General features: G+C 46.8%; 3 protein-coding genes across 3 annotated transcripts in view; 1 reads left to right on the top strand and 2 right to left on the bottom strand.

Moving 5' to 3' along the window:
- LOC121859306 (GDP-L-fucose synthase-like) overlaps nucleotides 1-3,737 on the top strand; it is a 121,318-nt gene extending 117,581 nt beyond the window's left edge. Inside the window, exon 7 of the mRNA XM_042356102.1 lies at nucleotides 3,574-3,737. Coding sequence (XP_042212036.1) covers nucleotides 3,574-3,737 — 164 coding nt within the window. The remainder of the gene's footprint in view (nucleotides 1-3,573) is intronic.
- Nucleotides 3,738-7,624: 3,887 nt separating this feature from the next.
- On the bottom strand, nucleotides 7,625-19,551 carry LOC121859305 (proline-rich extensin-like protein EPR1). The gene is made up of 11 exons (XM_042356101.1): nucleotides 19,492-19,551; nucleotides 16,713-16,978; nucleotides 14,762-14,990; nucleotides 14,182-14,559; nucleotides 13,613-13,900; nucleotides 13,216-13,428; nucleotides 12,886-13,123; nucleotides 11,876-12,635; nucleotides 11,503-11,743; nucleotides 8,497-9,382; nucleotides 7,625-7,686 (listed from the first exon to the last, which is right to left on the bottom strand). Exons 1-11 carry the CDS (start codon nucleotides 19,549-19,551, stop codon nucleotides 7,625-7,627), a joined length of 3,621 nt encoding a protein of 1,206 aa, XP_042212035.1.
- Nucleotides 19,552-20,904: 1,353 nt separating this feature from the next.
- LOC121859241 (N-alpha-acetyltransferase 30A-like) overlaps nucleotides 20,905-25,085 on the bottom strand; it is a 125,301-nt gene continuing 121,120 nt past the window's right edge. The window contains 1 exon segment of the mRNA XM_042355979.1: nucleotides 20,905-23,408. The gene's annotated coding sequence lies outside the window, so the exon portion shown is untranslated.

Raw genomic sequence — 25,085 nt, 5'->3', positions numbered from 1 at the left:
AAACATAATTCTTTGTTAAGATTGTTTACTTTATTCATACTTTGTGTATGTCATACGCTGTATGAGGCAATGAATTTTCAATAAAATAAAGTACATTCATTGCATGCAAAGTTGTGTTTATGTGCTTATGTGCATTTTTCTAGGGAGGGGGTCCATAGCTTTCACCAGATTCCCAAAGAGGTCCGTGACTCAAAAAAGGTTAAGAACCACTGCTCTAGGGGAAAACAGAGTTAGGAGACCTGTAATTAAATTAGACCTCTAATTATCTGAATTGTGAACAGGCCTTTCAAAACTGTTTAGTTAGGAAGTTATATTTGTTGTGTTCATTAACTTATTCTGTATTTTTTTCATAATTCAGGCCTATTACAAACCTGTCTCTTAGAGCTCGGTTCAAGAACTGTCCAAAGTGAATGGATAACTTCTTCAAAGCTACTATATAATTACTTACTGATTCATCTTTACCTCTATCTCTTGTGCCAAATTTGTAACTTTCAGCGATCTCAAGTGGAGCAGGATCAAAATGTTGCTTCAGAATCTTGGTAATCTGAATCAGTGAGGAGTCTTTGGGCTTGTTTGGAACCAGCAGATTGACCAGAGTAGAATAAACATTAGCTCCTACCTCTGTCAAAAAGATTGCCTTCCTTTTCTCTTCAAGGGCCTTTCTCTTCTGAGCATCACCACCATCGTCCATTAATTCATTTGCCAGGAAGAAGAAGTCTATTCTCTCACAATATGATGTGAAATCTTCCTTGTCTGCATCATACTCCCCCACTCGTCCGATGTATCCACTGATGCCAGCCATGGTTGCTCTCTTCAAATAAATTCTCCAGGTTCAGAGTAGCCTTCCCTTCAGTGGTCACTATCCTCTCTTCAAGGACTTCACCAACATTTTGTGAATTCCATCCTCGTCGCCAGTGTAGTATCTTGCGTTATTTAATGGGAGAATGACAAGCACATGGTCGGTCTGGCTGGACCTTTATTCTCTGTTCTTGGTTACAACGTGCCTAACACATTTCGTGTTTACACAAGCCTAAACACTTTCTGACTTTGGTAAGAAGTAACATAATATATAATATATATATTCAATAAAGGCAGCATATAAACATACATATATATAACACACGTATTCAGATCTTACACTCTCACCCAGGGCCGGATTCAGGAGTGGGCAAAGTGGGCATATGCCCAGGGGCCTCCACAATCTGGGGACCTCCACATATTCCAATATTTTATTTATTTGTTTATTCATTTGGATTATTTTTATTTTCATTCCTTAAATTCATGTTTATCTATTCCATCACGTAAAACTATGTTCAGCAAGAAGAGTGATAGAAATTAAGCTAGCTACTCCTTGAAATTCATGAATACCTGGTTTTCCCATGAACAGTATATTTTTAATGAATGCTATTGTTTGTGTTGCTAACAATATATTTAGAATTCCACAAACATATATTGATTAAAAATGAACTACATTGAATAACGAAATTGAGATTAAAAAAAACAAATAAAATATTTTTTTCATTATCACTTCCATTACGAATGCCATCAGGGCGCTGTGTTTGTTGACAGTCGGTGGGAGGGGGTTGGGTGGTGTAGTATCTGCACATCGGTTGTCATGTGTCTGTAGATTAAAGAGGAGACTTGCGTCGCCCATTATTCGTGAACTTCCCACGAGTAGACATAAACATGTCTTGCAGAGAATTGTCGTATGTGCTTGTTGAGTGAAGTCGTCGCCGCTCAGTTGTCGCCACCCCACCCTCTTGGGTAGTTATAATGAGGGGGGCCTCCACAAAGAGGCTGCCCATGGGCCTCCACAGGTCTAAATCCGGCACTGCTCTTACCGTGCACAATCTTACTGGTGTCACATTACATTACATAGCAGGACCAGTTCCTTGTCCCTACTCACAATACACAGTTACATGGCAACTCCGTGCAGATTACTTTACTAGGTACTTCTCATTACATCCAGTTATAAGACCAATTGGCATATGATACTTCACAGACTGTTGGTAGTGCATAGGAGATGCACTCACAACAACACACTAATACTGATACAAACACCTACATGGATCCACTACCCAACATGGGGTAATTATTAACAAACACATATAACCACACTGTGGACCATAACTCCAAGGCATGTCCCAGGGTATAGCACTGGCGCCTCTAACAACTGCTGTTGTGGTCGGTTACACTCCGACACGAGGCGGGTCTGGGGCCCTCGGCCCACGAGGTAGAGTGGAGCCGATTAATCCTGCCGAATCAGCGCCATCACTCATATATTGACCACTGCTGGGTATCCACCGCTCCTAGGGACGGGTGGATTTCAATTAAGCCCACCCTCGATCTGAGAACGAAGGTGAAAGGTGATACGGGAGGTTTTGGGGAAGCATGGTGGGTCACAAACAAATCTTTCGTCTCGCCACGTCAGATATTTACGTTATAATACTTCTTACACTGGGTGAATGCCAATTCCACTGTTAAAGCATGAACACTGATATTCACTACAATAGACTGAATCAAACTGAATGTTTATAAACGCAGAACATACCTGAGAACGAAGGTGAAAGGTGGTACGGGAGGTTTACTCCTCCCGCCTCGCACTGGTTTATATACCCTTGAGTTGCCAGCGATCGCTACTCACGCAATGACAGAAATTACAAACAATCTAACTGCTACTCATTCAAGGATGACCCTCAGTTGACAAAGGTCTGGCGAATTACTAAAGTTGATTTACACAGACTAATTCAAGATTGCGTTTGCCAGTAGAGAGTGGAATAAACGTAGTGACAACTGTGTTCGAAGGCGGGACTTACTGGGAGTGATCCTGAGTGTAAAACGGATGGGAAAAACACGTCTCTCCTGAGATTCTACAAGCGCTGTGGATTTGAATGTTATGTAGAGTAATATGAATTAAAGTGGGTTTTTAGGAATGACAATGGTGTGCGCAGTACATCAGCTACCCTGAATTTGCCTAGCTTATACTACAGACGGGCAAGGGGTGACCTAATTGAGGTGTATAAGCATCTCAAGGGGCACTACTCAGTCGAGTGTCCTTACTTGGAGCTGGCGGATGCTCTCCCCACAAGGGGTCACAGCTCAAGATTGAAGACGCCGCAAGTCCAGAAAATTGTGAGGGCAAACTGTTTCGGAGTGAGAGTTGTGAACTCTTGGAAACAATCTACCAAAAAGTGTTGTGACAGCACCAAGCTCTTTCAAGACAAGACTTGACCAACACTGGAGCAGGTGCAGGTACATTCTGGAGCCAGTGCATGCCCAGTACTTGCCAACAGTGTGTAACAGAAACGTGACCGATCGCCCAAGTGGCTAACGAGCCAATCAGTGGTGAAGAGGATAAAAGAAGAAAAAAGTAAAGTTTCTTTAAAAGTGGAAGTGGCTGGCTCATCAAACAAGACCCTGAATAATGATTTAATAATACAGTATTAAAGAAGTTTTAAAGTGATGAATAAACAGAAATATGTCCCCGTTTAAGTGCTATATTTTACATTATTATTGTTTCATGATTTATTTCAATTTATACTTGAAATTATATGAAGCTCATTTGAGCACTAGCAATAGCAGAAATCCTACTGCTTGCTTGTCCATCAGGCCAACAGCCAGCAAAACAGGCAACATGTTTGGAGGAAAGTGCCCAGTGTGCTGCTGCCTTTATGTTCAGTCAGCCTCTGCCAGACAAGAAAGGGTGGTGTTGCTGTCGCATGTTCCTTATTAAATAGCTTTCCATGAGTTTGTGAGTAATCAGAGGAAATAAATAAAATATTTATAAATTCAAAAGAGAGAAAAATCATTTTACATTTTTATTTGGCTCACTTGCCCAAGAGGCTCTGGGGAAGTGTAAATGCCCAAAGCTCAAAATCATGTGATTGCAGCAACAGCCAGTCCCTGCCCACCTCCAGCACCTTTACACATCAAGTGTCATCTCATACCTGTTAGCTCTTGTTAGGATTACATAAAACTGATTAGACCACTGTACAGTGTCCCCATTAAAGACAATACAGTAAATATTCTAATAATGAATAAGGTAATATATTTCATAACAAATATTCTTTTAATGAACTGTACAAGTCATTTAAAAATTAAATATTATTTTATAAAATATATTACACTATTTAATATTAAAATATATACTGCATTGTCTTTAATGGGGATTCTGTACAGTGGTCTAATGAGACCTGAAATAGGCCTAATGAGAGTTAACAGGTACGGGTTGACACTTACTGTGTAAACATGCTGGAAGTGGGAAGGGGTGCTGACCTTGCCTCGTTCCACAGCTTATTTTCATTTATTCATTATTATATTCGACTGAGAAGTGCCCTTTGACATGTTTATACACCTCAATTAGGTCACCCCTTGCCCGTCTGCAGTATAAGCAAGGCAATTGCACGCACTTTAATCTCTCTAGGTAGCTGAGGTGCTGAAGTGCAGGCACCAGTCTGGTGGTCCTCCTTTGGACATTTTCAATCAACTGACAATCCTTAGCATACCACGGGGACCAGGCGGGGTGACAGTACTTCAGGCAGAGAAGCACCTCACTCTTGAAGATCGTTATGAGGGAAAGACCGTCTAGATATCTGAACAACCTTCTTATAAGACCTAATAATTTAGTTGCTAGGTTCACCTTCTTCTCACAATGGCCCGAGAACTTCAGTTCATTGTCAACTTACACACCCAGGTCCTTTTCGCATTCAGTCTCAATTAATGCAGTTTCTTCATCCCATTGGGACATATTATATCCCTCCTTACTGTTGGTACGTCCCAAGTGAATCCTCTTACACTTCATGACATTGAATCTCAGCAGCCATTTCTTTAACCATTCTTGAAGCTCACAAAGATCATTTTGCAGCTCTTCAAAGTCTGCTTGGTTCTTAATTTCTCTCAATAACTTGGCATCATCCACAAACATTTATAAGGAGGAGTGTATAGCTTCTGGCATGTCATTTATGAAGCAAACAAACAACAGAGGGCCCAATACACTGCCCTGCGGTGCCCGCTTGTCACGGGTACGCATGCTGATATCGTACCATTAATAGACACACACTGCTTGCGATCATAGAGAAAGTCTCTGATCCATGCTAAGACACGTCCCTGAATCCCGTACCCTCCCAGTTTAATTTTTAGCCTTTCATGGGGTACACTGGCAAAAGCCCTGGCAAAATCTAGGTAAAACTTATCAATATAGCGACCCTGTTCCAGAATTTGGTTCCAAACATCCACTACCTTGAGTAGTTGTGTTGAGCAGGAGCGTCCCTGCATAAAATCTGTTATCCTTTGCAATATTGTTTCGTAGTAGATGTTCCATCATGGCATCTCTTATAATGCTCTCAAGTGCTTTACATACTATGCTGGTCAGGCTCACATAAGCCATTTTCCAATCTTCCAGGCATTTACAGGACAAGATTTTTAGGGGATCAGCAAGCTCATTGCACGACTCTCTTAGCACTCAGGGATGCACCATGTCAGGGCAGGGACTCTTATGAACCTTTAGCTTTGACAGTTCATTTCTTATAATCTCTTCTGTGAACACAATGTGGATCAGTGCTGTGTCGAACCATCTGTCCTCAAACGCAGGAAGATTGTTCACATCCTCCCTTGTGAACACCATAAAAAAGAAACTGTTCAACGCCTCCTCTTCGTCCTGGTCAGAATCTGCACAACTACCATCTTCAAGCCTCAGGTCAGGGCCGGATTCAGGAGTGGGCAAAGAGGGCAGCTGCCCAGGGGCCTCCACAATCGGGGGCCTCCACATATTACATTATTTTATTTATTTGTTTATTCATTTTGGATTAATTTTATTTTCATTCTTTAAAATTCATGTTTATCTATTCCATCACATAAAACTATGTTCAGCAAGAAGCGTGATAGAAATTAGGCTAGCTACTCCTTGAAATTCATGAATACCTGGTTATCCCATGAACAGTATATTTTTAATGAATGCTATTGTTTGTGTTGCTAATAATACATTTAGAATTCCACAAACATATATTGATTAAAAATGAACTACATGGAATAACGAAATTGAGATTAAAAAAAAAAAAAAATATTTTTTTCATTATCACTTCCATTACGAATGCCATCAGGGCGCTGTGTTCTAATTTCCTCAATATAACTGCATATGGCTTCAAAATTCTCCAAAGCAGTGTTCAAATTTCAAAATTTTCCCGGGGGGCTTACAGCACCCCCCGGAACTCCCAGATGTTTAAGCTCGCTTCACTCGCCACCCCACCCTCTTGGGTTGTTATAATGAGGGGGGCCTCCACAAAGAGGCTGCCCATGGGCCTCCACAGGTCTAAATCCGGCACTGCCTCAGGTCCGATACTCTTATTCGCGTTATTAATTTGGAATTTGCGTAGCGATAAAACACCTTTGGGTTTGACATGACCTCGCTTGCAATCTGTCTCTGGAACTCATTGACAGCCCTTCTACACTCTGACTTTGCTTGGTTCCTGGATCTGGTTTACATCCTCCTGTCCTGCTCATTGTTTTTCCTGATCTACATCTCGAATTTCAGGGTTTTCTTCTTAACTTTGTCAACCGCTGCATAGTTCATGTGTAGCGGTCTATTTGTATTCCTGGAGGCACTGGGCTTCGTCTTGGGTATATATCAAATGGTTCACTTTACTGGCTATAATATTCAGCGTAGTGTCTGTGTTCTTATACCTTAGTGAGTCAGGCCAGTGGATACCCCTCATCTCCTCCCTCATCCCATCTTAATATTTAAACCTTGACCTGGTTTTGTCGTGAACCAAGTAATAGTTAAATCTGAAGGACAACGTTATGTGGACACTGGTGCCAACGGGGGTTAGGTGTTGCAGCTTGGCCACCCTACCCTCCTTGTTTGTTATGATGAAGTAATATTAAAAATACAATATATAGTTTGGAATGTGACTTCAAAATATTAAAGGAGAAATGGAAAAGGAAACACACATGACATTTATTGCAGATTAAAATACAAATTTAAGGGTCATCAGGGGACAAGGAGCTAACGAGTGGCTGTTTAGTGCACAGTGGTCCTCAGAAGCTGAATGTAATACGTAACTGCAATTACGTCTTAACATTTGTGATGGGGTCATGTTACTGAACTGACCTGATGCAATATCGGGTCACCCATTGTCGAGGTGGGGGATTAGTGGGTCTCATAACCTTAAGATATCTTAAATAAAGACGAAAGCTAAGGTACTCCTGTGTTTCCCACTTTCTGAATGTACTACAGCATAATATACATAACTGTAATCACTTTACATTCTTAACACTGCTTTAACACTGTATTCTTGGCTGATTGTGTCCTAGTAGAGTAACGTACAGCACTGCATAACACAAACTGTCCAGAAAAAACAGCAGCTAACGAGGGAACAACTTTCTATAATGGCAGCAGAATATGAACTAAGGATCCAAGCAGCTGGGCCACCCACAAGCCTGACACGTGGAGATGCGTTAAAGCATGACGCAATCTCTTGGAATGCCCTGAAAATTTAATCCCAGGCCCAGAATGGAGAGATTTGGAGAGCATTTCTGAAATTTTTCTCCTAATTTAAAAAAAAAAAATGCGCCTCATTTTCAACCCCAGAAAATCATTCACAAACCTGGAATTGAGAGAAATTTTCCGTTAAAATTCCAAGCAAATGCCAATGCCGGCTATTGGAGAGTTCTGACTCAGAGGCATTCCAGCTAACAGAGATATAACTACAAAAAGTAGTTCTATATTACTTAAACAGTTCCTTCACTTCTCATAATCACCCTCTGAGTTATGCCAATACACCAACATCAAGACAGGCAGTGTGACACAGGATGGAAGTGGGCTGGCTGATCAGGTACAGTATATTTGTGCTATGTAAACAAAGCACCAGGAATTTATTATGACATAATAACTCGTCTGTGGTCGAGTGTGAATTTGGGGGGGAAAATTTACTTGTGTTGAACCATTGAGATGGTATTCCTCCCTAAGGCTGGAGGAACATGTTAGTTGGGGGTAAGCTTACTGGGTGAAGGGTTGCAGGGTCGTCAGGGTCTTCAAACCCAGTGAATGCAGGCGGAGAATCTGGCTGAGGGGTAGGTGGAGACTCTGGCTGAGGGGCAGGTGGAGACTCTGACTGAGGGGCAGTGGAGACTCTGGCTCAGGGTGCAGGTGGAGACTCTGGCTGAGGGGCAGGTGGAGACTCTGGCTGAGGCAGGTGGAGACTCTGGCTGAGGGAAGGTGGAGACTCTGGCAGTGCAGGTGGGGCACCGGCTGAGGGCAGGTGGAGACTCTGGCTGAGGGCAGGTGGAGACTCTGGCTGAGGGGTGGGTGGAGAATCTGTCTAAGGGCAGGTGGAGGCTCTGGCTGAGGGGTGGGTGAGACTCTGGCTGAGGGTGGGTGGAGACTCTGGCTGAGGGGCAGGTGGAGACTCTGGCTGAGGCAGGTGGAGACTCTGGCTGAAGGTGGGTGGAGACTCTGGCTGAGGGGCAGGTGGAGACTCTGGCTGAAGGGCAGGTGGAGACTCTGGCTGAGGGGCAGGTGGACTCTGGCTGAAGGGCAGGTGAAGACTCTGGCTGAGGTCAGGGGAGACTTTGACTGAGGGCAAGTGAAGACTCTGGCTGGGGGCAGGTGGAGACTCTGGCTGAGGGGCGGAAGCAGACTCTGGCTGAGGGTCAGGGGAGACTCTGGCTGAGGGGCAGGTGAAGACTGGGCAGGTGAAGAACTCTGGCTGAGGGGCAGGTGGAGACTGACTGAGGGGCAGGTGAGACTCTGGCTGGGGGCAGGTGAAGACTTTGGCTGAGGGGCAGGTGAAGACTTTGGCTGAGGGGCAGGTGAAGAACTCTGGCTGGGGGCAGGTGAAGACTCTGGCTGAGGGGCAGGTGAAGACTCTGGCTGAGGGGCAGGTGAAGAACTCTGGCTGAGGGGCAGATGGAGACTCTGGCTGAGGGGCAGGTGAAGACTTGGCTGAGGGGCAGGTGAAGAACTCTGGCTGAGGGTCAGGTGGAGACTTTGACTGAGGGCAGGTGAAGACTCTGGCTGGGGCAGGTGAAGACTTTGGCTGAGGGCAGGTGAAGAACTCTGGCTAAGGGGCAGGTGAAGACTCTGGCTGAGGGGCAGGTGGACACTCTGTGAGGGGCAGGTGGAAACTCTGGCTGAAGGACGGGTGGAGACTCTAGCTGAGGGCAGGTGGAGACTCTGGCTGAGGTGGGGAGACTCTGTGGGGCTGGGTGGAGCTCTGGCTGAGGGTGGGTGGAGACTGGCCAGGGGCAGAGTGGAGACTCTAGCTGAGGAGCAGGTGGAGACTCTGGCTAAGAAAGAATGGGGGCAGTGGAGACTCTGGCTGAGGACAGGTGGACTCTGACTAAGGGGCTGGTAGAGACTCTGGCTGAGGGCAGGTGGAGACTCTGGCTGAGGGGCAGGTGGAGACTCTGTCTAGGGGCTGGTAGAGACTCTGGCTGAGGGGCAGGTGAAACTCTGAGGGGCTGGTAAGACTCTGGCTAAGGGGCTGGTGGAGACTCTGGCTGAGGGGCAGGTGGAGACTGGCTGAGGGGGGCTGGTAGAGACTCTGGGCGAGGGCTGGTGGAGACTCTGGCTGAGGGGCAGGTGGAGACTGGCTGAGGGCTGGTAGAGACTCTGGCTGAGGGGTGGTGGGAGACTCTGGCTGAGGGGCAGGTGAGACTCTGGCTGAGGGGCGGAAGGCTCCTGGCTGGGGGGTCAGGGGAGACTTGACTGTGGGGCAGGTGAAGACTCTGGCAGAGGGGCAGGTGGAGACTCTGGCTGAGGGGCAGGTGGAGACTTTGACTGAGGGCAGGTGAAGACTCTGGCAGAGGGGCTGGTAGAGACTCTGGCTGAGGGGTGGGTGGAGACTCTGGCTAAGGGGGCTGGTAGAGACTCTGGCTGAGAGGGCAGGTGGAAAATCTGGCTGAGGGGCTGGTAGAGACTCTGGCTAAGGGGCTGGTGGAGACTCTGGCTGAGGGCAGGTGGAGACTGGCTGGGGGCTGGTAGAGACTCTGGCTGAGGCAGGTGGAGACTGACTGAGGCAGGTGAGACTCTGGCTGAGGGGAGTGGAGACTCTGGCTGAGGGGCAGGTGGAGACTCTGGCTGAGGGTGGGTGGAGACTCTGGCTGAGGGGGGTGGGAGGAGACTGGCTGGGGGCAGGTGGAGACTCTGGCTGAGGGGCAGGTGGAGACTCTGGCTGAGGGGTGGGTGGAGACTCTGGCTGAGGGGCGGAAAAAACTCTGGCTGAGGGGCAGGTGGAGCTCTGGCTGAGGGCAGGTGAAGACTCTGGCTGAGGGGCAGGTAGAGACTCTGGCTGAGGGGTGGTGGAGACTCTGGCTGGTCAGGTGGAACTCTGGCTGAGGGTGGGTGGGGCTGGCTGAGGGCAGGTGGAGACTCTGGCTGAGGGGGTGGGTGGAGACTCTGGCTGAGGGGCAGGGGAAGAGACTTGGCTGAGGGCAGGTGGAGACTCTGGTTGAGGGTGGGTGGGGACTCTGGCTGAGGGGCAGGTGGAACTCTGGCTGAGGGGGGTGGGGAGCTCTGGCTGAGGGTCAGATGGAGACTCTGGCTGAGGGTGGGTGGAGACTCTGGCTGAGGGGTGGGTGGAGACTCTCGGCTGAGGTCAGATGGAACTCTGGCTGAGGTGAGTGGAGACTCTGGCTGAGGGCAGGTGGAGACTCTGGTTGAGGGTGGGTGGAGACTCTGGCTGAGGTGGGTGGAGACTCTGGCTGAGGGCAGAAGGGCTCTGGCTGAGGGTCAGGTGAGACCTGGCTGAGGGGTGGGTGGAGACTCTGGCTGAGGGCGGAAGAGACTCTGGCTGAGGGGGCAGGTGGAGACTCTGGCTGAGGGGTGGGTGGAGACTCTGGCTGAGGGTTAGGTGAGACTTGACTGTGGGGCTGGTGAGAGCTCTGGCTGAGGGCAGGTGGAACTCTGGGCTGAGGGTGGGTGGAGACTCTGGCTGAGGCTGGAAAGAACTCTGGCTGAGGGGCAGGTGGAGACTTGGCTGGGGGCAGGTGAAGACTCTGGCTGAGGGGCAGGTGGAGACTCTGGCTGAGGGTGGGTGGAGACTCTGGCTGAGGGGTGGGTGGAGACTCTGGCTGAGGGCAGTTGGAGACTCTGGCTGAGGGGCAGGTGGAGACTCTGGCTGAGGGGGTGGGTGGAGCTCTGGCTGAGGGGCGGAAAGAGACTCTGGCAGAGGTCAGGTGGAACTCTGGCTGAGGGGCAGGTGAGACTCTGGCTGGGGATGAGTGGAGACTCTGGCTGGGGTGGGTGAGAGCTCTGGCTGAGGTGGCAGGTGAAGACTCTGGCTGAGGTGGCAGGTGAAGACTCTGGCTGAGGGTGGGTGGAGACTCTGGCTGAGGGGTGGGTGGAGACTCTGGCTGGGGGCAAGTGGAGCTTGGCTGAGGGGTGGGTGGAGACTCTGGCTGAGGGGTGGGTGGAGACTCTGGCTGAGGGCAGGTGGAACTCTGGCTGAGGGCAGGTGGAACTCTGGCTGAGGGGGAGAAAGAGACTCTGGCTGGGGTCGGTGAGACTCTGTGAGGGGCAGGTGAAGACTCTGGCTGAGGCAGGTGGGGCTTTGACTGAGGGCAGGTGGAGCTCATGGGGGCTGGTAGGACTCTGGCTGAGGGTGGGTGGAACTCTGGCTGGGGCTGGGTAGAGACTGCTGAGGGGCAGGTGGAAACCTGGCTGAGGGGCTGGTGAGAGCTGCTAGGGGCTGGTGGGGACTCTGCTGGGGGCACGTGGAGACTGGCTGAGGGGCTGGTGAGACTCTGGCTGAGGGGCAGGTGGAGACTTGACTGAGGGGCAGGTGAAGACTCTGGCTGAGGCAGGTGGAGACTCTGGCTGAGGGGCAGGTGGAACTCTGTGGGGGTGGGTGGAGACTCTGGCTGAGGGGTGGGTGGAGACTCTGGCAGGGGCAGTGGGGCTCTGGCTGAGGGCAGGTGGAGCTCTGGCCGAGGGGTGGGTGGAGACTCTGGCTGAGGGGGGAAAGAGACTCTCTGGCGAGGGGCAGGTGGAGCTCTGCTGAGGGGCAGGTGAAGACTTTGACTGAGGGCAGGTGAGACTCTGGCTGAGGGGTGGGTGGGGGCTGGCTGAGGGCAGGTGGAGGCTCTGGCTGAGGTGGCAGGTGAAGACTCTGGCTGAGGGGCAGGTGAAGCTCTGGTTGGGGCAGGTGGAGACTCTGGCTGAGGGGTGGTGAGCTCTGGCTGAGGGCAGTTGGAGACTCTTGGCTGAGCAGGTGGAGAGTCTGGCTGAGGTGGCAGGTGACTCTGGCTAAGGGGCTGGTAGAGACTCTGGCTGAGGGGTGAGTGGAGATTCTGGCTGAGGGTCAGATGGAGAATCTGGCTGAGGGCAGCTGGAGACTCTGGCTGAAGGGCAGGTGGAGAGTCTGGCTGAGGGCGGAAGAGACTCTGTGAGGGGCAGGTGGAGACTCTGGCTGAGGGCAGGTGAAGACTTTGACTGAGGGGCAGGTGAGGCTCTGGCTGAGGGTGGGTGGAGACTCCTGGCTGAGGGCAGGTGGAGACTCTGGCTGAGGGCAGGTGAAGACTCTGGCTGAGGGGCAGTGAGACTCTGGCTGGGGGTGGTGGAGACTCTGGGCTGAGGGCAGGTGGAGACTCTGGCTGAGGGCAGGTGAAGACTCTGGCTGAGGGGCAGGTGGAGACTCTGGCTGAGGGCAGGTGGAGACTCTGGCTGAGGGGCAGGTGAGACTCTGGCTGAGGGGTGGGTGGAGACTCTGGCTGAGGGGCAGGTGGAACTCTGGCTGAGGGCAGGTGAAGACTCGGCTGAGGGGCAGGTGGAGACTCTGGCTGAGGGCGGAAGGAGACTCTGGCGGGGTCAGGTGGAGACTGACTGAGGGGCAGGTGAAAACTCTGGGCAGAGGGGCAGGTAGAGACTCTGGCTGTGGGGTGGGTGGAGACTCTGGCTGAGGGGCAGGTGAAAACTCTGGCTGAGGGGCAGGTGAGACTCTGGCTGAGGGCAGGTGAAAACTCTGGCTGAGGGGCAGGTGAAGACTCTGGCTGAGGGGCAGGTGGAGCTCTGGCTGAGGGCAGGTGGAGACTCTGGCTGAGGGGCAGGTGGAAACTCTGGCTGAAGGACGGGTGGAGACTCTAGCTGAGGGCAGGTGGAGACTCTCTGCCTAAGGGCTGGTGGAGACCTCTGAGGGGGTGGGTGGAGACTCTGGCTGAGGGGCAAGTGGAGACTCTGGCTGAGGAGCAGGTGGAGACTCTGGCTAAGGGGCAAGTGGAGACTCTGGCTGAGGGCAGGTGGAACTCTGGCTGAGGCAGTGGAGACTCTGGCTGAGGGGTGGGTGGGAGCTCTGGCTGAGGTGGGTGGAGACCTGGCTGAGGGCAGGTGGAGACTCCTGGCTGAGGGGCAGGTGGAGACTCTAGCTGAGGGGTTGGTGGAGACTCTGGCTGAGGGGCGGAAGAGACTCCTGGCTGAGGGGCAGGTGGAGACTCTGGCTGAGGGGCAGGTGAAGACTTTGACTGAGGGCAGGTGGAGACTCTGGCTGAGGGGTGGGTGGAGACTCTGGCTGAGGGGCAGGTGAAGACTCTGGCTGAGGTGGGAGTGAAGACTCTGGCTGAGGGGCAGGTGAAGCTCTGGTTGAGGGCAGGTGGAGACTCTGGCTGAGGGGTGAGTGGAGACTCTGGCTGAGGGCAGTTGGAGACTCTGGCTGAAGGGCAGGTGAAGAGTCTGGCTGGTGGCAGGTGAAGACTCTGCTAGGGGCTGGTAGAGACTCTGGCTGAGGGGTGAGTGGAGACTCTGGCTAGGAGTCAGATGGAGAATCTGGCTGAGGGGCAGTTGGAGACTCTGGCTGAAGGGGCAGGTGGAGAGTCTGGCTGAGGGCGGAAGGAGACTCTGGTTGAGGGGCAGGTGGAGACTCTGGCTGAGGGGCAGGTGAGGCTTTGACTGAGGGGCAGGTGAAGACTCTGGCTGAGGGGTGGGTGGAGACTCTGGCTGAGGGGCAGGTGGAGACTCTGGCTGAGGGCAGGTGAAGACTCTGGCTGAGGGGCAGGTGAAGACTCTGGCTGAGGGGTGGGTGGAGACTCTGGCTGAGGGCAGGGGTGGAGACTCTGGCTGAGGGGCAGGTGAAGATCTGGCTGGGGGCAGGTGGAGACTCTGGCTGAGGGGGCAGGTGGAGACTCTGGCTGAGGGGCAGGTGGAGACTCTGGCTGAGGGGTGGGTGGAGACTCTGGCTGAGGGCAGGTGGAGACTCTGGCTGGAGGGCAGGTGAAGACTCTGGCTGAGTGGGTGAGAGACTCTGGCTGAGGGCGGAAGGAGACTCTGGCTGAGGTCAGGTGGAGACTTTGACTGAGGGCAGGTGAACACTCTGGCTGAAGGGCAGGTAGAGACTCTGGCTGTGGGGTGGGTGGGGACTCTGGCTGAGGGGCAGGTGAAAACTCTGGCTGAGGGCAGGTGAAGACTCTGGCTGAGGGCAGGTGAAAACTCTGGCTGAGGGCAGGTGAAGACTCTGGCTGAGGGGCAGGTGAAGACTCTGGGCTGAGGGCAGGCGGGCTCTGGCTGAGGGGCAAGTGGAGACTCTGGCTGAGGGGCAGGTGGAGACTCTGGCTGAGGGCAGGTGGAAACTCTGGCTGAAGGACGGGTGGAACTCTAGCTGAGGGCAGGTGGAGACTCTCTGGCTAGAGGCTGGTGGAGACTCTGGCTGGGGGTGGAGATGGCTGAGGGCAAGTGGAGACTCTGGCTGAGGCAGGTGGAGACTCTGGCTAAGGGCAAGTGGAGACTCTGGCTGAGGGCAGGTGGAGACTCTGGCTGAGGACAGGTGTGAACTCTTACTAAGGGGCTGGTAGAGACTCTGGCTGAGGCAGGTGGAGACTCTGGCTGAGAGGTGGAGACTCTGGCTAAGGGGCTGGTAGAGACTCTGGCTGAGGGCAGGTTGAGACTCTGGCTGAGGGGCTGGTAGAGACTCTGGCTAGGGGCTGGTGGACTCTGGCTGAGGGGCAGGTGGAGACTCTGGCTGAGGGGCAGGTGGAGACTCTGGTTGAGGGGCTGGTAGAGACTCTGGCTGAGGGGCAGGTGGAGACTCTGGCTGAGGGGCAGGTGGAGACTCTGGCTAAGGGGCTGGTAGAGACTAATAATAATAATAATAATAATAATTAACGGTTTATTGAAAGAGCTTGGCAGCCAGAAGGCTGAAAATATACAGTTACATAATTGGGGAATGGGTTACGAATTACAAATAATATACAAGTAACATGAGTGACACAAATAAAACATATAATAACTAGATGGGAAAAGCTCAAACTACAGTTCATTTCAACATAGTGACAGTGCAAGGAGTAGTGTTTACTGGGAGTGAATACACTGATTTATTACAAATTGAAATGTTTTACAATGGTTGGGACTGGGCTGTTCTTATAGATCAGTTCGTGCGTATGGGCTGGATGGGTTGTGGTGTCGAACAGCAATTCTCAGACTAGGGATCTCAGGTGGTAGTAGGGCAGTCGGGGATGGTGTAGAAGTTTCTTACCAAATTTGCAGATGAGGTCGTGGTGATGGTCAGTGAGAACGAAAGGGCCGTGTGTTGAGCGCCTTGATATGTAGGAAGGAGAGAATAATCTTGCATGCCCCTTTGCACTTTTTCTAGGTGTTTACGTTGTGTGGCATTTAGGAGGAAGACCAGGTGGGGGAGGATAGGTGCTTAAGTATGAATGTTGTGTAAACACTGAGGAGCTGTGGTGCAGGAACTCGAGGGACTTGATCGGCGAGAGGTGGGACGAAACTGGAGGATTGATAACTTACTGACGTGTGTTTCCATTTAGTTTGTTGTCTATGGTGACGCCGAGAGCTGTGAATCTACCAACCTGGAGTGTGTTCGACCCAGAGTAATGGAAGGAGGTGGGACAATGTCGGAGGAGAGGTTGATGTGCAACCATGGTCTTGGTATGGTTGATGGTGACATGGTTGTTGGTGGCCCAGTTTTGAGACTGTTCAATAACCGAAGGGCGGTATAGTTGGGAGCAGAATTGTTGACGCTGATCCCAATGGTGAGTCGTCGACATATTTACAGCGAGCAGGGGTTTCTCTTAGGGCATCATTGATGAGCATAAGGAAGCAGAGTGGTCCCATCTTGGTGCCTTGGGGGACGCCACAGGTGAGTGACTGAAAGGTGCAGACAGCCCCTCGGAAGCGTACAGCTTGGCGTCGGTCACTGAGGAAGTCTGTAAGCCATGGTATAAGACTTCTCCGAAACCCTGGTAGAGACTCTGGCTAAGGGGCTGGTAGAGACTCTGGCTGAGGGGCAGGTGGAGACTCTGGCTGAGGGGCAGGTGGAGACTCTGGCTGAGGGGCAAGTGGAGACTCTAGCTGAGGGGCAGGTGGAGACTCTGGTTAAGGGACTGGTAGAGACTCTGGCTGAGGGATAGGTGGAGACTTTGGCTGAGGGGCAAGTGGAGACTCTGGCTGAGGGGCAGGTGGAGACTCTGGCTATGGGGCAGGTGGAGACTCTGGCTGAGGGGCAAGTGGAGACTCTGGCTGAGGGGCAGGTGGAGACTCTGACTATGGGGCAAGTGGAGACTTTGGCTAAGGGGTAGGTGGAGACTCTGGCTGATGCTTTTGCTTGTGGTAAAGGGCACAGACGACTGTAAAAGTTAATGGATGAGGCTCATTTGGCTGAGTCTTAGGAACAGGCCTGAAGAAATGGGTGACTTTGGCTTACTTTGCCTGCCCCTTCTTCTACCGGTGAAGCTCCATGTAGCAGCTGAATTACCTGCAGGCCATTCCTCACCTTGAAGCTGCATTCACCATCAGGGTCCAGATCGAAAACAATCTGGCTGCAGGTCCACACGTTACCCAGAATGTTTTCAATGTAGGGAAGGTGTGTAGTGATTCCTCTGCTGCCTGCTCATTCTTCCGTTCCTCCAGCTCCAGCAGATCCTCAATGCTGAGCTCCTTCTCGTGAAAGACGAGGAGCTCAGTAACCTCCTCTTCTGTAACCTCATTGAATCCAGCTTGCTGGGCCAGAGACAATTGTCTTGGTGACCTCAAGGACATCTGGTGCATGGGTATGTACAACCTCAGACCAAAACTGTCACCTAACACCATTTATGGTTCCAGGTGATATTTCATCCGGTACTTGATGTCCACTCCGCCGGCTAAGTTGGCACTGGCACGAGTAAGGAAGTCAGCCAAGAAAATGGAAAAAACGAGTTGGTGCCAGTACACATCCTTGTTTTACCCCTGTTTGAATGGGGAAGAACTCAGGCTGGATGCCATTGTGTAGGACAACGGCCGTTCATGTCGTGGAGTTGCCTCACCGAATCAAAAGCATTGGTTAGGTCGATGAAGGCCATGTACAGGTCACAACACTGTTCTCTGCACTTTTCCTGTATCTGGCAGGCAACAAAGATCATGTCAGTGGTGCCATGTGATGGTCTAAAGCCACATTGAGATTCTGGGAGGATGTTTTCCACCTCAGGAAGAAGTCTGTCTAGGACTCGGGCGATAATCTTGCCAGCTACGGACAGCATCGATATCCCGCGGTAGTTGCCACAGTCTGACCGGTCTCCCTTGTTCTCATAAATAATGACAATGGAGGCATCATAAGAGCTTGGGGGATTTCCACCTATTCCCATATATTTTCCAGGAGAGAGTGGAGACAGCTGGTAAGCAGAGGTCCACCTGCTTTATACACCTCGGCTGGATGGAGGATAGCCGAGGTGGGTCAGCTCTGGATGCTGAGGGACCTGCTGGGTAGCCAGGACATCCACATCAGTGTTTCGATTGAGCAGCGAATGGTAGAGCTCTTTCCAGCGCTGAAGGATGCCTTCTTTGTCTTTAATTAGTTACCGTCGAATGAGTGGAGGGGGCTGCGCCATGTGTGGTTGGCCCATAAAATGTTCTAGTGGATTGAAAAATTCATGCATCTTGAGTTGATCTGCAAGTTTTTGCATTTCACATGCTTTATTTTTAAACCAGTCATTCCTTAGATTGTGAAGTTCGTGCTGGGCCGCTGCTTTCTTCTTGCGGAAGGTATCAGCTTTGGATCAAGACTGAGGGTTGTTCTGCCAGTCCTTTAAAGCAGCATGTTTATCATTGATGAGTATATTGATTTCTGGGTCATTTTCATCAAACCAGTCCTGGTGTATTCTTTCGATCTGGCCGAGGGTCTCTCTGTAGGTTTTTATCATGAGTGTCGAGAATACCCCATTCGGCACTGAGATTTGGGTTGTTTGTTGTAGGGTTGTTTATCAGCTCATGTTCGAGCTACTCTCTGGCCAAATGCTTAGTGTTAAAACCTCATCTTGAGGCTTGTTGCCTTCAAGTTCTCACTTCACACACACACACACATACACACACACACACGCATGCATGCACGCAAGCACACTACTACTACTACTTTGCCACACACACAGAGATAAATATTAGGGGGAACCTCCTCTCAAATATTATCAGAAAAAAAATTATCGAAATGCAGAAAGATAAGAGTCTAGCCTCAAGTCATCTCCATGCTTTGTGAAAGTCCAGTTGCTGTGCAGCAATTTTTTCCTTGTCAAAATTACTGTATCTAGATCCGAATGGCATCTGATCTCCAGCTGGGCTGATAGATCAAACTTACTGAATTTCTTAGTTAGCCAACCAACCATAACAAATTAGTTGTTCGATTTCATTTAATTTCTACACAAATGTTTCTTATCATTATAATAAGTATTTAAAAAATAGAAAACAACTTTTATTTTAATTACAAAGAAGCTTTAAAGGATTTTAGTTTTTCTTTATTTACATTCATAAATCACCTGGGCAGGGCATGAAGGATGCAGGAAGCTGTAAGGTAAAACATGATGAAAAACTGATGTGACAAAAAATGATGCCTCTACATGCTTTATATGTTAAGAAATTAATTATTTACCGTAAATACGCCTACGACAAATATGCCGAATTGTTGCATATTCTCGTCTGCTCAGTTTGTTAAAAACTAATGCGTGTAAGTTCATGCCCACAAATAACATAAAATTACACCATGATGCTTTAACAAAGTTGCTTTCATTGGTACCAGACTATAAAGTTAGGTAAGGTTAGGTTTCTTTTGCTGGTTAGGTCAGGGTGTACAGTATTAGGTTCTAGTGGAAAATTAAAAAAAATTATCAATGATAAATAAATTGCAAAAAATATGAACATGATTATTTTATATTGATTATTGTGTGTGCATACAAGTAATAGAAAATGATAGCATGTTAGCATGCTTCCTAAACCTGTCAAACCATCCATGGCTAGCAATGAAGTCAGGAGTATTGAAGGGCCTGGCTTATGAGACAATTCCTCTGCCAGATGTCGTCGATCCATGACATCAACAACCTCTCCATATTCTCGAGCATGGGGTCATACACTCTGGTCATAGTCCTCAAAAAGGTTGACTCACACTCACCAGCAACAGCCTTGTACTTTTCCTTATCTTTGAGGATAGTAGAGACAGTTGAGGGCAGCAAGTTCAAGTCTCTACCAATCTTTGCTGGTCCATCACCACTCTTATTATGCCTTATCACATGAAGGTTGACAATAAGACTCACAGACTTATGCGATCTCTTGGGGGCAGCAGAAGAGGAACTACCACTCAGGTGTTTAGGCATGATATCGAAGCACACGAAGTCGGAAACAACAGGGTAAACGAAAACCACCAAGTCGGAGACAACAAGGTAAAGTGTAAACACGTGCAATGAAGTAGGACCGACTTAGAGGCAGGGCACGAGCCCTCTTGTGGCAAGAATTTGCACCACACCACTGCCTGCCAAATTCAAAACAGCTCTGCCATTCCTCCTTCAATCGTCAGATCAGCAGGGTAGTCTATGAAACTTGCGAGGTATTTCCCCAATACGTATTCATCGGTTTAAGGGGTATTCTGTATTCCCATGTCATGAGCAACTCACAGGATATACTCAGGTCAAGATATTATAGAACAATAGCTTTATTGAAGCCATGTCTGAAACCACACCTGGGTAGATATTTTGTGGTGGGACTTATTTGCATAGTAATTGTGCAAAATATGTCAACCAAGGCTTATTTCATAGGAATAGATATTTTGCACAACTCCAGCACCAAGTGAACCTAAATTATAATGGAATTATGGTGAAATTGCATAGTGTCATTCTGAAAAGGTCGTAGGGGTGAAGGAGCACTCCAGGAGCGGAGAGAGGAAGTTGTCCTCTCAGTCCAGCTACTCACATACACTACCTCCCATCTCTCCCACACAGAATTCACATCCCAGTCTTCACTTTTCTTCTTTTTTATTTTTATAATATAATTTCTTTATTTCTAAGTCACATTAGATCATTGTATTACATTATAATATTTTAATATTTGTGGAGGGTTTTGGTAAAGGGGTTGGTATATAAGAAATTTGTTAGGTATAAAGATGAAATACTGTACTGAAATCTGAGGAGTGGTTTGGCATAATGTATAGCAAATTTTGGTATATAGATGTTTGGTATAGAGAGGTAATACTGTACATTTATAGTTTTGAAACTTTGTGGTTAACATGGTGGGATGGACATCATGGTTCTACTGAGGTTAATAACCACTCAAAGACCATTCACATATGCCCTGTAGTGCCTTGTCTCCCACTGACAGTTGTTTTCTTTGGCCAGTCACATAATAATACCAGTTGGTAGTCTGCTGGTGTACAAATCTTACATTCACTTCAAAGGTTGCTGATTTTATTTTATTCTTATAACAAAATACAAAAGGGTGTAAGGAAGATTCTCAGCAACCATTCTTTTTTATGGGAAACAACATAAGATAAATAGATGAGATGATTATGGGTCTTGTTAGCTCTTCCCAACAGAGAGACAGTAGGAGTAACAGATATGGCATATTTCATAATACAGTACTGTATTCCAAAAGAACTCAGATAAAAGTCAGACCTTTCCTATGTACTAACTTGACTCATAGGAGTACTCTTGTAATATTTGTATCAATTAAACTCATTTTAAAATATATTTTTAATGAATATGTTATATATTAACATATTACTCTATAATAAAATACACAATGTCAAGAATCATGTCTGAGCATAATCTTTAAACACAATAGACGAGCCACACAGTCTGCAGCCCTTCTCCCTAAAATCATTGTCAATTTTGGGAAAAGCTTTCTGTGTAAGACTAAGTTAATAAACACAGTAGAGCGTCAATCAACTAACGTTCAATTAAATGACTGTTTACTGACTAAACCTGGAACAAGCCATATATTTCTTAACCAGCTAGGATTTCCTGGCATAAAAAATTTATAAATAAAATTATATGAATGAGATGAATTATTTGAACCTTTCTGAATGACATTACTTTTCTGTACAGAGATGTCTAAAAATTAATTCTGATAGCAAAATGTTGAGTTCGTTGAGATAATCGGCGCTCTACATCATGATGAAGTAAATGCCTAATGTACCCACACAAAATCTCATTACTGCAATATACAATTACAGCTTGGCAGAGCTTTACAATTATTTTACGGTAAAATAATGCTATGCAATGCATTCATGGCACAAATTTTGCATCATAAAAGAACTCAAAACATTTTACTACTTTTGTTATTCAATTCTACAGAAATAAATTTTTTTTTCAACTCAATAATAACCTATACTTTCAATTATGCAGTGATCTAATTGCAATTATCCATGACGACACAATTTTTCAAAATTTTTGTTTTAACTTTTCTGGGGCTGCCTAGCTGAGGCACACAACAGGTTGTAGGAGAGGAGGTAGGATCTGTGAGATTATGTTACTATAACACAGGACTCATTATGGCATGGTATGATTCATAGAGATAGTATTCACTCTCAAGGACAAACAATTTATCATAAAGGGTGTGAAAACAACCAACAATCATCCATATGCTGAATCATTAATATGCACTAGTCTTTGCTGCTCAACTCATGAAAAAATGTAATACAATACCATAATAAAAATTCAGAGTAAATTTTCATCTTTTCAAATTCAACTATAGGTAATTTAAGATATGCAATACAAAAATTACCAAGTACTAGGCCGGATGGCATCGGTCATATATGGAAGCACTATCGTGGGAAGTGAAGGAGTTTGTGCCTTGTCTCCCACTGACAGCTGTTTTCTTTGGCCAGTCACATAATAATACCAGTTGGTAGTCTGCTGGTGTACAAATTTTACATTCGCTTCAAAGGTTGCTGATATAATTTTGTTCTTATAGGATAAGTCCCTCCCCTTTCTTCAACCTTCCCTTATCATTGCATGCCTCCCACTTTATAATTTTTCTTTATTAGTAAAGCAAACCTACAATATAAGATGTAAATTCAAATTCACTGTGTGACTGAATTATATATTTTATATTCACATTACTCTGAATCCTTCCAAGTGTTTTCTTTTTTGGGTAAATACTACAGGATAACCCTCACCTTTTTCACACATTCTTAATTTAGTGATAGTAAGTGGTGATGGCTTCAAATATGAACAGCTAAACCAGCAAGCAGGAATCTTCAGCAAATACCTTTAAGCATCTTGTACACCTGAGGGTTTGAAAGTGGTCACTAGCTGATGCATTTGATGAACACACTGCACACACCAGTCTCTTTTGGATGTGGGAAAGGCATACATGACACTGATACTGACAGAAAATTAAATTTACATGTATGAAAACTAGTTAATTATAACTACAAATTTTATCATCTATAACATTTATTAATAAAAATTACCCATCAAAGAACAAAAAAGTAAATTTAATTTTCTACAGAGAATGGCAAACAGTGTTCTGAAAGATGGAAGTAAATGGACCAGAAAAAATGGGTACTCATATTCAATGCCTATTATGTGTTATGAATATATCACAACTGCCCCTTTGATGTGTAACCAGCTATAGAAAGTACTTTGGTAGTTCAACAAAACACTGATAAAAATAAAACAATAACAACAGCTGTCACTTGTTTACTTTGGATATATTGCAGGTCACTATCATATACAAAACTCTCTTCATACAATGCATCTAAGAAAGCTGTTGTTTGTCATGTTTACATCTGATGACTTCCTTTACGCAGCACATCCAGCCAAAAAGTGGTCAAATACATGTATGTTTTATCAGAATACAAAACAGGGAAAAAAACACAGAAATCTTTCATCATATAAGACTATTAATAAATTCACTCAAAATATATTACAATTACAAAAAGAAAATTCTTGCAATGAATCTCTCATAATAATCACAGCTAGAGCAGTCTGCTCCAAGCAAAATATAAGAACTTATTACTTTGATTTAACTCTTGCTGCTATCACGCGATTCCCTCTACATGAACGCAGTTCCTCACAGCATACTAGGGTTATGTGTAGGGTTGCAAGTCTTACAATCATCAGCTGGAGCCCACCCAGCTGGGTCAGAAAAAGCAGCTGAACAACCCTCAGTGACACTGGCTGTTGCATCACATACTCCTGGGATGCTCTTCACTCTCATGAACCCTCAGTCCATTCTGAAAAACAAAAGTATTGATCTGATATTTACTTCATCACAGCACACAAAAGCATATAACATAGGACTGGATGTAGGAAAAAGCATTGATTTGAATAAAATAATATTTTAAAGAATCCAAAGTAAGTGAGAAAGATGTCACATGCATTACCTTGCACTCAAGTAAAAAAAAGTTAAACATCTAAAATGAGTTAAACACAATTATTAATAAACTTATGCAAGGTCAAAAAGTTCAAGTGTAGGTACCAGTGACCTAATTTGGTTCACTAGTATGTGTCAAGTTGCATGTGCCTGGGAAGTTTCATGAGTATAGCCAATGTTGTGTACAAAAAGTCAGCTCATACAAAGGTCCCTGTACTGTAAAATCATGAAGGTTAAGACTACAGGATATAAGTTTCTTCCACATTCAAGGCAGGGGGTAAAAAAAAAATAAATTTCTGTATTGATAAATACAATATATCAATAAATCAAGATACCATCCTTGTGTTTGGGGGTTAGCAGCCTTGGCTGCGTTCAGTTGGGCAATACTGTATGCACACTACGTAGCGTGCACTTGCTGCTGAATGGGACAGTATTGCAATACCGTATTTTCTGCATGACGTACGAAACCAATCGCTTTGTAGCACGGTTTGTTAATAATAATAATAATAATAATAATAATAATAATAACAATAATAGCTACTCTTTTGTTTCTCAAAAGCGCCAGTTCTTCTAAAGAATTCAATAGTGCTCGAAACACTTCAAAGACACAGACTTGAGAAAAGAAATATTGTACCACATAACACAGTAAAAAGTCACAAAAAATGACATTTCGACTTCTATCATTCATATACCCTTTAGTTTTAATACTTCCTAAACCCTGTAATTCTCCATTACCATACACTGTTCAGGATCATAAGGTTTAAAAAAAAAAGAAAGATCTTAAAGTTGTTTCTTAAAGACCTCCACAGACATCAGCTGCTTCATGGATGCAGACAACCAATTGTACAATCTGGGTGCTGTATAGGAAAAGGATGGGGCAGTAAAAGAACATTGTCCAGGCTCCACAAGGCGTGAAGGATCATCACTACTATGCAAAATCATTTCAGAATGTGTAGTCAGTGTAATTAAAAGGTTGGCCAAATGCTTAAGGTCGCCAAGGTCTTAAAAGTCATTAGACAAAGTTTGAACTCTCTCCTAGCTTTAATTGGGAGCCAATGTACAGTGGGGTTTCATTATGCGCAGGTACATCGTACTGGTACATGTCCGGCCATGGGAAATTCGCACAAGTGATGCACTTTATCACATGTTAAAATTGTTATATTGTGCCTGACTCGCAGACCTTTACTCGAGAACAAACATTGGGTAACCAACTTAACCTTCCAAAAATGACACAATGTCACATAAATTGCATCTTCAGTATTAGGTATATAAATATTTCAAGAAATCCCAGAAAGTTAATTATGCGATACTGTACTCACCGAATAGTGGAAGTGTGGGAAGCTCTGGGAGACGATGGGGGTCCGAGGCAGGGGATGAAGGCTAGTTGAATTCAAAGCCTTCAGGGAAGAGATTACCTTCTGATTCGGCTTGTCGTTTAATTTTGACGTCAAATTAATTTTTTTTCTATATTTAATATTTTATATTGTCAATAATAAAACACAAACCATAGGAGGTCGAGTATAATAGAATATAATAA

The sequence above is a fragment of the Homarus americanus genome, unplaced genomic scaffold (assembly GCF_018991925.1).
Source record: "Homarus americanus isolate GMGI-L3 unplaced genomic scaffold, GMGI_Hamer_2.0 scaffold36188, whole genome shotgun sequence".
Classification (NCBI taxonomy): domain Eukaryota; kingdom Metazoa; phylum Arthropoda; class Malacostraca; order Decapoda; family Nephropidae; genus Homarus; species Homarus americanus.
Note: the sequence above shows the minus strand (reverse complement) of the source record. Positions and strands in the feature narration are given on the sequence as shown.

Bases quoted from the DNA above. Each gene is read 5' to 3' on its own strand.
- LOC121859305 (XM_042356101.1), bottom strand. From the start codon at position 19,551: ATGCCTAAACACCTGAGTGGTAGTTCCTCTTCTGCTGCCCCCAAGAGA. The intron at 9,383-11,502 runs GTCTCACCGACC...CCTGCCCCTCAG, and splicing joins CTTCACCTGCCCCTCACAGA to CCAGAGTCTCCACCTGCCCT. The intron at 7,687-8,496 runs GTCTCCACCTGC...TATCTCTGTTAG, and splicing joins CCACCTGCCCCTCAGCCAGA to CTGGAATGCCTCTGAGTCAG.